Raw genomic sequence first — 12,196 nt, 5'->3', positions numbered from 1 at the left:
ATTGCCAAACCCTTGAGCTATAACTATAAGGCTTACTAACCAAACTATAACCCTTTAAACTTTAGTCATTGGTAGGCTCCTTGAATTTAGGCAACGCATGCCTGTTAATAAGGGTGTTTTCATGCATAGCTACAGCTCGTTAACTGTGCTAAAAGTCATAGTTAGGCAGGCTCTCTCACCTAATGCCCATGGTTACAGTACAAATTTCCTTACTTAAAAGCTATATTTTTGCTGAACAAGGACTATGAACTAGTATACCATAATTCATCCACCCAACCATTCCCCCTAACATAAAACCAAGGGTAAAATTGACCCCAGTTGATCTCTTTAATAAATAGTACTCTCTTGTGATCGAGAGATATAATTAATTAAAGGAGCTTGTTGTTAAGAAATGACCTTATCTAAGTTACTCATTCGGCCTTAGTAGCTTAACAAGGCTTCCTAAAATACTCCAGGGAATTCTAGAGCCCTCTAGAAGTTTCTTCATTCTAGCATGATCTGGATCATGGAGAAGGTTCTGGAGTCTTTAGGGCCTTAGGTTTGCTATGGTTAACGTCCTCAAGATGGCAAAGTGTGACATTGCGCCCAGGAAAAAATCTTAAACCTTCATCTAAACAATCCCTACCCCACAACATGGAAATTTTATTTAGAATCAAATCAAATCTACTCATAGAGAAAAACAGACTAAGCAAATAATTTTTGCAAGGAAATTTATGATTTTCATAGAAATGGTAACTAGAAAATGGTCAAGCCAACCGAAGACCTAGCATATGCTTCTAGATAGAAAACCAAACGGAACAAGCAAGAAAGAAAAGATGCTGAGCAATCAGACAAAAGAAAGAGATAAAGCATCATAGCAAGGTATTTCAGAATGAACAAATAAATCCCATTCCTGTTGACAAAAAACTCGTACCATGTGATAGTCAACACAGTTGTTTGTGTATGCCTCCAACCTCTTCATATCAAAAGGAGACAATAGGTTCCCTAGTGACTGTGTACTTCCGTTATTTGATGCATCTTTATGATCAGTAAAGTTTATCTTTGAAGCCAAAATGCTAGGGGACAGTACAATGAATCATAACAGAAGGATATGAAAGAAGCAATCTGTTGAAAATTCTATAGACTAACCTCATTGCAAGTTTATAATCAAGGGTTTGGAAAGTGGTGCCGAGAAGTCGGCTAAATCTTCTGCGGAAATCTGCATTGAATCCAATCAGCTGACTTCATTGTCAATAATCAAAGAAAAAGGCTGAAAAGAAGGCAACTTAGCAACTAACCTTGATAAAATGGTTCAAGAAAACCACATTGACTAGAACCATCAACTTCAATTTCATCATTTTTCAGTGACCTTAAAACCATGCAGGTATGTTCACCAGTCACAGCATTCTGGTCAAAGAAGAAAACAGAGGCTAATTACATAAATATTAAAAGGTTTCAAATTGATAAATAAACATGCATGGAGATGTAGCATTTATTAACTGGTATCTGGCCTATATAAAAGGGAGTGAAGTTGTGTTTCCTCCAAAATCGAAAAAGATCACGAGTAAGCCCAAAAGAAACACCAATATAATGGAGCTTTTCAGGATGTCGCTCACGAAGATGAGCAAGAAGGGGAGGAAGGTTAGCTCTAGGCATTATGTTCTCTTCCAGCAAGGATACCTGCAAATATATTTCCATACAATCAGATACCACTTAAAAAAAAAAAAAATCAAACACTGATGTGCACATGTTGTCAAAACAAGGTGGTGAGCAAACATATAATTTATAGGAGGGAAAATTCTTAACAGATTCAACTCTAATCAACTGCACAATTGACATGTATAATTTTAGTGCACTAATTAGGAAAAGCGATGTGTTAGAGAAATTTTGTCATCCTCAACGGATTGCATATTTTGCGATCGATTGAGCATAGAAAGGTGATATATTGTCCCGAAGGACAAAAATATCATTTTCTTATGCACTCAATAACAAAATTTACAATTTTAATTTTCACAGAGATTTTACACCATTCAATATTTGGTTCAATAAGGTTTATTTTATTCTGGGGTACGGGTGCCCTGCCCCTATGGTTAATTACATCTTAAGCATTTAGTACTTGAGAAAACTTTTGATTAAACTAGTAATTTCTTTCCTTTTAAAAGTCATCAAAATATTGGATAAAGTTTTTATTTTAAAATTCTTGAAATTCTTGTTTAAAGATTTTTTGTTGTTAGGAATTTCAAAGGAAGAGGAGGATCAACTTTGATTGGAGTTCTTGGAATGAGAGCCAAAGGGAGGAAAAGTAGGAGAACTCAATTCTAAGGGGAACCTCAAAGGTACTAAAAACTATCCTATATTAGGCTTTACATTTTAGAATATAATTTTTTATTTAAGTTGACATCTTAATTTAGAATGTTGGGGGTTATAGTCCAACAACATATGTTGAAGGAAATGTCCAGAATATGAGGACTTATGAAATGATCGAAATCAACATGTGTCTCGGATCCTATAACTTAGGTGAGGACTACTGAGAGGTAGTGCATCAAACTTAAATCTAATGGAGTGCAAGGGACTTACAAACTACACCTCAGTTGAACACTTAAAGGATAGGATTTACAACTTGACTTTGAGGCCAAGATGTTTGACTGTGAATGATATACAAAATGTTGAGTCACAAATGCAGATTTTTTGTTATATGATTCTTTTGTGGAAGCTTTTCTACATGAGACTCATTGGGCTATGCATGATCATTTTTAATTTTGAAAAAACTTAGCTCATTGAAGGAAGCCATGTAATTTTTATTTTTATTTGAAAAACATGAAGTCTAAAATTGATTTTAAGTAGTTTACAATTTAATGGATAGAAAATTGTATATATGTTAATGTCACATTAAATATTATAGTTTCCTTTGTTTTAAACCCCAATAAAAAATAAAAAGAAAAATCTCACCTTCGTTACTCTCTTTTTTTTCCCACCAAAATCTTTTCATATCTCACTCAACTCCCACTCAAATATACAAATGGAAGAGGAATGAAAAGCATGCATTAATTAAACATCTCAAAAAAGATATTGACAGCAAAATTTTTGACAAAAATAAGAACAATTATAACCCTAAAAATAAGTGGAACACATGAAGTATGTAAGCTATTGCAGAATTATCATCTCAGAGAGCATATGCCAGCAATCTAAATGAGCAAAATTAGCAAACCTTTTGAGCTGCTTCAACAACTTTAACTTGAGGTTCTATAATCTCCTCAACATCTTCCTCACTAAAATGTGACAACTGCCCTTCATAGTACCTGAATATATATCAGTCATGTAAGATACCTTATTTTTTTATATTACTTAACAACATGAGTTTAACTTGACATGAAACTTCCATCAATACAACTATACAAGATGACAATGAGTGGCGCAGCGAAAAGTGAAGAAAATGGCGAACTTTCAATATAAGATCTGTGAGAAAAAAATGAATATGTTGAAGAAGAATAACAATATAGAAAAGAAGAAGAAAAGGATTGAGATGATTAGAAGAATGAATGTTTTTAGAGAAGAGACAAGATATAAAAGAAACAAAGCTTGAAAAAAAATCATAGGATTCAGAAGAGGGAGAAATCAATCCCCAAAAGGGTTATCAAATTACATGATAAGGGCTACTATTTATAAAAAAAAGGGCTACTATTCATAATAATAACAATATATTCATGGACGTAAAACCCTACTGAAATTAGAATAATGATATGCATATCCAAAATGACAAATAACCAATTTATAAATGTTAAACTGATAAATAAAGACAAATTACATAAAAACAATTAAAGATGATTATTTTGACTAAAATAATATTCAATTAGATAACTAGACGTAAGCCTCCTATTGTATTACAACATACATATGAAAATGTTTCTATCCATTTAATATGTATATGATGAGTCTTCTTCTACCACAGATGTCTAAAGCACAATACTCAGGCATGCGTACCCATTCATGCTTTGAATGCATTTTCATATTCTTCATGACAAGGCTAAAATAACTACTAGTTTCTCTTAATTGCCAACATTTCAATGTCAAGCTTGATCCACCATAACCCTCGTTATGTTAAACGCACAAAATAGTCTGTCACAAGAGCTTAAAAGAAAGAATTACAAAAAGTTCTCCATATATATTTAGCTAATTAACACAGGAATGTAAGTGATCCAAGCAAACTTTCAAAATAGCTTTGAGCTGAGCATGAGCTAGCATTAGCTTTGCTTGCTGGCTCCAAGAGAAGACTTATTTAAATAACAACATAACAATTATCTCCTTTTGATTATGAATTCTGAAATTGGTGATACCACTGATAATAACCTCCTTTAAATACAATTCTCCGAATGAAAATAGAAAATATAACAGCAGCAACAACAGCAACAACAACATCAAGCCTTTGTCCCACCACGTGGGGTCGACTACGTGAATCCTTTTTCTCCATTGTGACCTGTTAAAAATCAAATTCTCGTTTAAATCTAATAAAGAAAGATCATTTCTAATATTTTCTAACCAAGTCTTTTAGGTCTACCTCCACCTTTCTTAACATAAGTCAAATCTAATACCTCTACTTTCCTAGCCGGGTCATCAGAAGGCCTCCGTTTTATGTGATCAAACCATCTAAGGAAACTCTCTCTAATCTTATCTTCCACTGGAGCTACTCCAACCTTTTCATGTATATGCACATTTCGTATCCTATCTCTAAAGGTAAAGCCACTCATCCACCTGAGCATCCTCATCTCTGCAACACTTAACTTAGTATTATGCTTCTCTTTTAATGGTCAACATTCGCCACCATAAAGCATTGCATGTCTCACCACTATCTTATAGAATTTTCCCTTAAGTTTGATGGGGACTTTTCTAAATATAAAATATGTTGAGTAAAAAATTTAAGAACATCTAAGGTGCAGGATAAAAAATATAAGTCCTTTCTCTAATGTTGATTTACAAAATCAATTATGATAACAATCGTGCTATGATGCACCGACACTTCTCCTGAAAGAGACGTGCAGTGCTCGACACATATCCGACACTCCTTCGACACGTGTCGGATACGGCGAAAATGAATCCGATTAAAAATTATTAAATACAAACTGGACACTGGTGTCCGACATGCGTATCTTAAATATTTTATGATTTTTTTAAAAATATAATTTCTTGTATTTAAAAATTTTACTTATTTAAAATATAAAAACTAAATTTCTTATTTCCTATCCATAATACCAAATCAATCGCTCACACTTAATACCCCATTCATCGAATATTCTCATTTTCATTTCTCTTTGGCAGTGAAGGTATTTTCATTTCTTCTCTTAATGACCGATAAACGACATCGACGTCCGACTCTTGACATCCTAATATTAATCATTTTAAGCACAAATTAGAGTTAAATGACTTATTTTTTCTAAATTATTTTTTAAAAAATTTTATACAATATTTTTAAAATAAAAAAACTATAATGCCGTATCCAACCTGTGTCCGTGTCCTATATTTTCAATAATTGACGTGTCATGTGTCTGTGCCGTGTCGTATCCGTGTCGCCGTGTCCGTGTCTGTGCATCATAACAACTGTGAAACGTAGCAATAAAATTTGAAATTTTGATTGGTTACATAAATTTGTTACAATAAAATTATATTTTTTTAAATAACTTTGATCATGAAACTGACATTAGAGAAACCATTCAATTATAAATGCATTGGTAGGGATCTACAAATAATACGGACGAGGGATGAAAATAGAAGTAAAATATGCAGACACTGCACATGAGAGAGGAACATAAAGTCAAATAATTTACATAAATTGAAATTCATAGGATTGTGATGAATAACGTAAAAATAGATTCAATCATACTAAGATAAAAAACATGAATGCCATGATAAAGATTAATAAGCTATTGATCGCCTAGTATGCCTCTAATTAGCATGATTAAAGGCTTAAAAATTGTTGAAAATAAAAAATCCCATGAATTGATGACTTAACAGAAACAACAAAAAATCATTTCAAGTATAATGACGGGATTGATTGATCATTCACTTCATTATTGTAGTCCCATATGTGGCAGAAAAAAGAAATGAAGACTTGCTCCAATATATGCATACAAATTTTATTATGTGTGGTTGATGGCCATTCAATATAATAATTTAACTCATTAGGAATTGTATAATTTCCTAATTTCTATATGCATTATTTATGTATAAATACCCATGGGATGGATAAACAATCCAAACTTTCTTACAACTTCTGTTCTATGTGATATATATGAGTGATTAGGGTCTTCTTTCTAACATTTACTTTTTGTTGGTGAATTTTTTGTTATCCTCAATGGATTGATTGAAATATTTTGTGATCAAATATGACATAGAAAATAAAAAATTATTTAGAAAGATAAAAATATTATTTCGCTATGAACTCAATAAAAAAAATCATAGTTTTAGAATTTTACTAGAGGCCTAAAATTTTTATCAAGAAGTTAAAAAATTATCAATTTAAAGTATATCAAGATAAGGCATGAAGATATATTAATTGAAATAAAATCATAACAAATCAAAACACTATTCTACAAAACAATAACAATCAACAAATAAATAAATATGATTCATATGAAATCTTCAATACAAGGAGCTGATTATGCAAAAGAGAAAAATATGGCCAGGAGACAAACAAGTATTAAGTAATGCTACAAAGTTTCTGTATCAAGAGACTACTTCATTTTCTAATTTAAGCAGTTTTATAATAAAATATGATAAGCATCACGCTTAGCATAAGGCAATTGAGATACTAACTACATTGGACATATTCAGCTCTAGATGTATTTTCACACTCAATATGCATTTATAGGTGAGCAATATCCTTGAAGTAAGCCACTTTAAAAGCGAACCTTGTTAGAAGATCAACTGCAGCAGAGCCATATCCCAGCTGTAACATCATAAAACAGATAGATGTTATAAACATGAAAATCGTGATAGTCAAGAGAAAATTCACAAATTTCTAGAGCACTTACCCTTAAGGCACTAGGATGGACAGCAATGCGAACAATTCTGGCTCCAGAAAGGCCTGGAAATACAGAGTCTTGGAATTGTTCACAGAATTTCCAAGGTATCTGATCACCAAAAGGTGAATGACCTTCACTTAAGCTTTTAATAGCTGACTTCTGTGAAATTTTTCCTTCGAGGCACACCTACAATAGGGCAGTATGATGCTAAAATAAATCAATCGTGGAAGAACAATAGAATATCTAAAAATTTCCGAAGAATTTCATTATAAACTATCAACAAAACAAAACAAATGATAAGTTTCCAAAAAAATAAAACAAAACAGTGTAAAGAACAAAATGACAACGTAAAATATGACAATCTAGAAGAAATTTTTGATAAGTAATAGATGAAATGTCTAGAAAAATTGATAAGTTGACATTTCAAATGAACCAAATAAGAAATCATAGGGAAGGAAAATCTCCTGGCATTCCTCCATCGTCAAAAGGACTCCAAAGAAAATCCAGCACATTAGAAAGCTACATCTCCTTCAGACACTTTAGCTGATTTAGCAGAGAATTGATTGCTGAAATACCTGTTAGAATATACCATCATAAGATGCACAGCCTTGATCTCCTAAGCCGATAAAAAATGTCCTCCCCAACCTGATAAAGCTAGCACCCTAGAGACCATAACCCAAAATTATAATACCCAAAATTTTGGTCCAAAAAGGTAAACATACAAATTTCCCCTATATTCTCTCACATATAAAAAGTATCAAAAATATTTTCATGAAATTTGATATTGAATTTCGAGTAATTTTGGTATCAATATATCTTAAATGTCTATGAATAGGTATCTTTTAAATAACTGTTTAGTATTATAGTTAATAATATAGTTAATGAATAACAATTAATTGACAACAATTTATTAATTGTTACTGTAGTCTCTACTAATCTTGACATGCATGGGCTGGATGGAGATCAGACGGCTAGAATGTTAGTGGAATTGTATTGGAGAATGCACTATCTTATAATAATATTATATATTACGGTAAAGCACTAGTAGACCTATAAGTCCCCTTCATTACTTTCATTTGCCCATCACCTGGAATTGAAGCAGTGGGCAAGCAAGCTGAGCAATAGTAAGAGGATTCGGCTGCTGGAAGTTGGAGAAACCAAGTGCTGAATCTACGATTAGTGTTGGACAAGCTGCATTTCAAGAATGCATAAATTGTGGATTTCTGTCACTCTTTTTGAATGCAGAATGTGAAAATCAGTAAGGATAATGGAGGAAAAGCTAAATGCATGTAAGGGTATTGTTGTTTATTGAAAGTAAGTAATAGTTACTGCTGCGATTTGCTGAAATAAAGGGGTTGTTGAAATTGGTTTGCTAAATGTATTACAGAAAGAGAAGTAAAGATGTTGTGTTGAATGAGGAAGTTTAGTGAAGGTTGTTTACAAAAGGAAAAGAAGAAAGAATGTGGGCTCCAAAAATTCGGCCCCGACATCCCCGCTGCGCTTTTCTTTTCTATTCGGCGAGGGAGTTTTAACGGATAAGTTCCGGGGTAAACTTTGGAAGGCAGATGGGTTTGTAGATAAGACACTACCCAGAGATTTCGCCCTCATTTTGCGAGGACTTTATGATCTGAGTTCTGGTTTCCTATAGGCGTAAGCCCCTATAGTTAATTACCCCTCCCGATCACGAGAGAGAACTTTCGATTAAGGCTAGTCGTCAATCAGATACGTAGAATATACATGCATCTGGCATATAGTAGTAGCAATGAGTTTGAGATTGGATAAGTCTGGATATTTGGATAGAGTTGATATTTAAAACAGAAATTGCACCATCTTGCACTTAAAGCGGATGGTGGGGGAATGAATGATAGACCCGATCAAGATCCCATGGTTCCGTCGTCCCGGGCCATCGTGTTCCCTGGTCTACTTAGTCAGAGGAGGTAGTCGACCCTACCTGACAGAAGGATCCTTGTCGGCAGCCATGGATTGCTTCGTCCAAGGGGACCTTCTAGACCTGGGTTGAATGTTTGTCTAGGGGACAAATTTGAATCCACCTTGGCTGACAGAGGGCTTTGTGCCCTATCGATCATATCCTATTGATTCATATCTCAAGGATTTGATGACAATAAGGAACGTATTGGCTCTGGCCATAACCGGTATTTCATGGTGCCATTTAGCGGCAAAACCACTCGGTTCAGAGGGCCCCGGGTCGTCATAACCGTTTATCCTGCGGTGCCATTTGGCGGCAGACTGCCGGTCAGAGGACACGTACCACGTCCTTACTAGCAGGAGATTATTTGAGAATGGATCCTATTGATATTTTCGACTAGGCATTTTGCTCTTTGTGAGCTGAAGTAAATTTTCATTTGTCCACCCCGACAAACTATTGCGGAGGGTGGATGAATTTTGCTTTAAGTAGATTGATGGATTCATTTCATTTTAAATAATTTGGCACTTTTGGGATTTTTTGGAGTTTAGAATTTGAGTGGACTTTTGGGAGGCATTTGAAAATGCTTGAAATTAACCCCTTCGGTTGAGATCAGCATTCAACACGGCCATCATCGGGGTGACCTCGAGGTCACTTGAAAAATATTTGAATTTTGTAGAAGTTTGAGGGCATTTTCAAATATTTTGTGAACCCCTCCGGTTGAGATCTACATTCAACACGGCCATCATCGGGGTGTGGGGTCATTCATTGATTAAACCTTGTCGACTCAGCCAAGCGGTTGACCGAGGATCTAGTTTATTGTAGGCTTTGTGCCTTTGCTTGTGAATTTTCTTGATTGTAGGCCTTGAAGGCCTAATATAAATGTATAAGATAAATATTCTGGTCGACTTCGTGACCGTATATTTATCCAATGGTTCGAACCCTGTCTACTCCTATTTGCTTTCTTAGGAGGATCGGGTTTATCGTAGGCTTTGTGCCTTTGATTAGTGAATTCTCTTGATTGTAGTCCTTAAAAGCCTAATATGAATGTATTAAATAAATACAACAATCTCCACAACCGTGTATTTGTTTAAAGGTTCAAACACTTTCGACTTCTATAGATCTGTATAGAAGGATCGGTTTTGAACTTGAATTCACTTATCGACCTGCGCAGCATCCCTAGACGTCACATGTGTATCAATAACATGCTCGTCGGGGCCCATACGGGTATTGATTGTATTTACCCCTTTAATGTATCTATATGTATACAATTTATGGTGCACGTGCAGGGGTTTCTTGAAAATATTTGTAGACGCCTTCTATCTGCTTGTATAAGTGTTGCAGATCCGGTGGGGGTATCGTTGTATATTGTAGCTTATGTCTGCTTGTATAAGTGTGCAGATCCGGTGGTGTCGTGATCTTGATGTTACGAGGCATCTCCTCATCTTGTTATTGTCTCTCCTTTCTTAATCACCGGGGATGGATTTTTTTTTTAACTTTGGAGTCAATGACTGCCGGTTTGGAAAGAACTCCTTTCAGGATCTTTGGTGTAAAGGACTTGTCATTTCTGGTATTTGTATATATCGGAGCTATTTTCTTCCTGAGTATAGGATCAAGAAGAGGCTTTGGAACACCAAGAAGTTTAGTTCTGATTTATTCAAAACACTTCTTTTCTTCTGCCAGGATGTGTCATTTTTCGTATATCGAGTTGCCCTTGTGCCCGATGTACTTGTAGATCTTGATCACCACTGTCATAGGTGATACCCATACTTGTGCCCACAGTGGTTCGTTGAGCTTACGATGTACTCATTGTTGTTATCCACAAGCAGCTCGTGTTTGTCTGTAGGGATCCGTTGTATTTGTTACGACCTTCTAGAGATGTTCGTTGAAGACCCACTGTTCCCACATCATGCCCACCTGTCACCAATCTCAGGTGGGTTGTTGATTGTACTTGTTTGTAAAGGCGGATCTTCGATTGTTGTTCTCCAGTATTTGTCATTTCAATCAACAGGTATTTGTAGGGATTGTCATAGGAGTTCGTTACACCTACTCATACATGTTTGCTAATAGCTGAAGCTTGATTATTTGTTAATCATTCAGTAGTCCATGTCATTTTATACTTTGTTTAGATTCAGTATCTAAACCCAGATTTGAATTTAGTTCATGTTCAAACCGATGTGCATGTTCAAATTGTAGATTGAGTTTGAGTAGAAGTTCAAGTCTCCTGAAGCCTTTAGAGATTCAAGTCTCTTGTGACCCAGTTGAGCTCAGGTTCTTTATTGTTCTCGTCAAGTTCGAGTTTCACTTAGACTTGAATTCATCTAATTTACAAGTCCCCATTTAATGTCGTATAGCCTGAGTTCAAGTGCAAGTTCAACTGCTTTGTTCGGATCCGGATCCAGTCCAAATCAAAGTCTTTGTTTGATGTTCTAGTCTTGTTCAAGTCCCCTGCAGTCCTTTGAATTTAATTGCATGCTCACATTTTGTTCAAAGTCTTTTGGAGTCCTTGTAAGTTCATTTTCATATTCAAATTGATTTGAATTTGGCTTCAATTTGATTTTATTTCGTTTGATTTTGACCCTTAAAAATCATTTAGAATTTTGTTCAAATTTAGGTCCACAAGTACACTGTTCTTCGTACAAGTCCTCCGCTCATTTAGTTCAATTTTCTGTGTATTTTTGTTCGAGTACATGTCTTCTACATTGTTGCCCAAGAAAGTCTTCTTATTGTTCAAGTCTTCGTACATTTCAGTGAAAATTTCGGCAGCACCCCAACATATCCCCCGTTTGGAGGAAAATAGGGGAGCTGGGCCTTCCCACCACGCTACTAGAGCATGTATGGTAGGTGTCCTTAGACACCACGGCCGTAGTAATTTTCATCCCATCACGCTACAAGAGCCTGTATGGCGCCTTCAGCAGTACCCGTACCAGAACAGCAGTGACGTACCAGAACAGCAGTGACTCCCCACCACGCTACAATAGCGTGTATAGGGCTTACCCACCTCGTCGTATGCGTCGCACCGGGCTCCCTCCTACCGTGCCACAAGAGCGCGTATAAGTGGTTCCCCGGTCCGCTGCTGATGTAGACAAAGGGGGGGTCAACACTAGTCCAAAATAAATCATAGTTTGGCTTCCCTTGAGTCTAGTAGTTCATCATATTTGAGCTAAACTTTTAGTTCATTTATGAGCTGAACTTTAGTTCATTTATTGAACTAAGGGTTAGCTCATTATGAGCTAACAATTTTAGTTCATATTTATCTTTATTTAAATGCACTTTT

General features: G+C 35.2%; 1 protein-coding gene across 2 annotated transcripts in view; it reads right to left on the bottom strand.

Moving 5' to 3' along the window:
* LOC110092608 (RNA cytidine acetyltransferase 1) overlaps positions 1-12,196 on the bottom strand; it is a 102,119-nt gene that overhangs the window by 11,288 nt on the left and 78,635 nt on the right. The window contains exons 16-22 of one of the 2 annotated variants that reach the window (XM_020817239.2): positions 7,005-7,181; positions 6,882-6,919; positions 3,188-3,278; positions 1,480-1,659; positions 1,278-1,386; positions 1,129-1,198; positions 914-1,055 (exon numbers count right to left, since the gene is read on the bottom strand). In XM_020817239.2, coding sequence (XP_020672898.1) covers positions 914-1,055; positions 1,129-1,198; positions 1,278-1,386; positions 1,480-1,659; positions 3,188-3,278; positions 6,882-6,919; positions 7,005-7,181 — 807 coding nt within the window. The remainder of the gene's footprint in view (positions 1-913; positions 1,056-1,128; positions 1,199-1,277; positions 1,387-1,479; positions 1,660-3,187; positions 3,279-6,881; positions 6,920-7,004; positions 7,182-12,196) is intronic. The other variant, XM_028692485.1, reaches the window with a different exon arrangement.

This window comes from Dendrobium catenatum, unplaced genomic scaffold, assembly GCF_001605985.2.
Source record: "Dendrobium catenatum unplaced genomic scaffold, ASM160598v2 original_scaffold_211366, whole genome shotgun sequence".
NCBI classification, from domain to species: Eukaryota; Viridiplantae; Streptophyta; class Magnoliopsida; order Asparagales; family Orchidaceae; genus Dendrobium; species Dendrobium catenatum.
The sequence above is the reverse complement of the archived record's forward strand: the minus strand, read 5'-3'. Positions and strand labels throughout refer to the sequence as shown.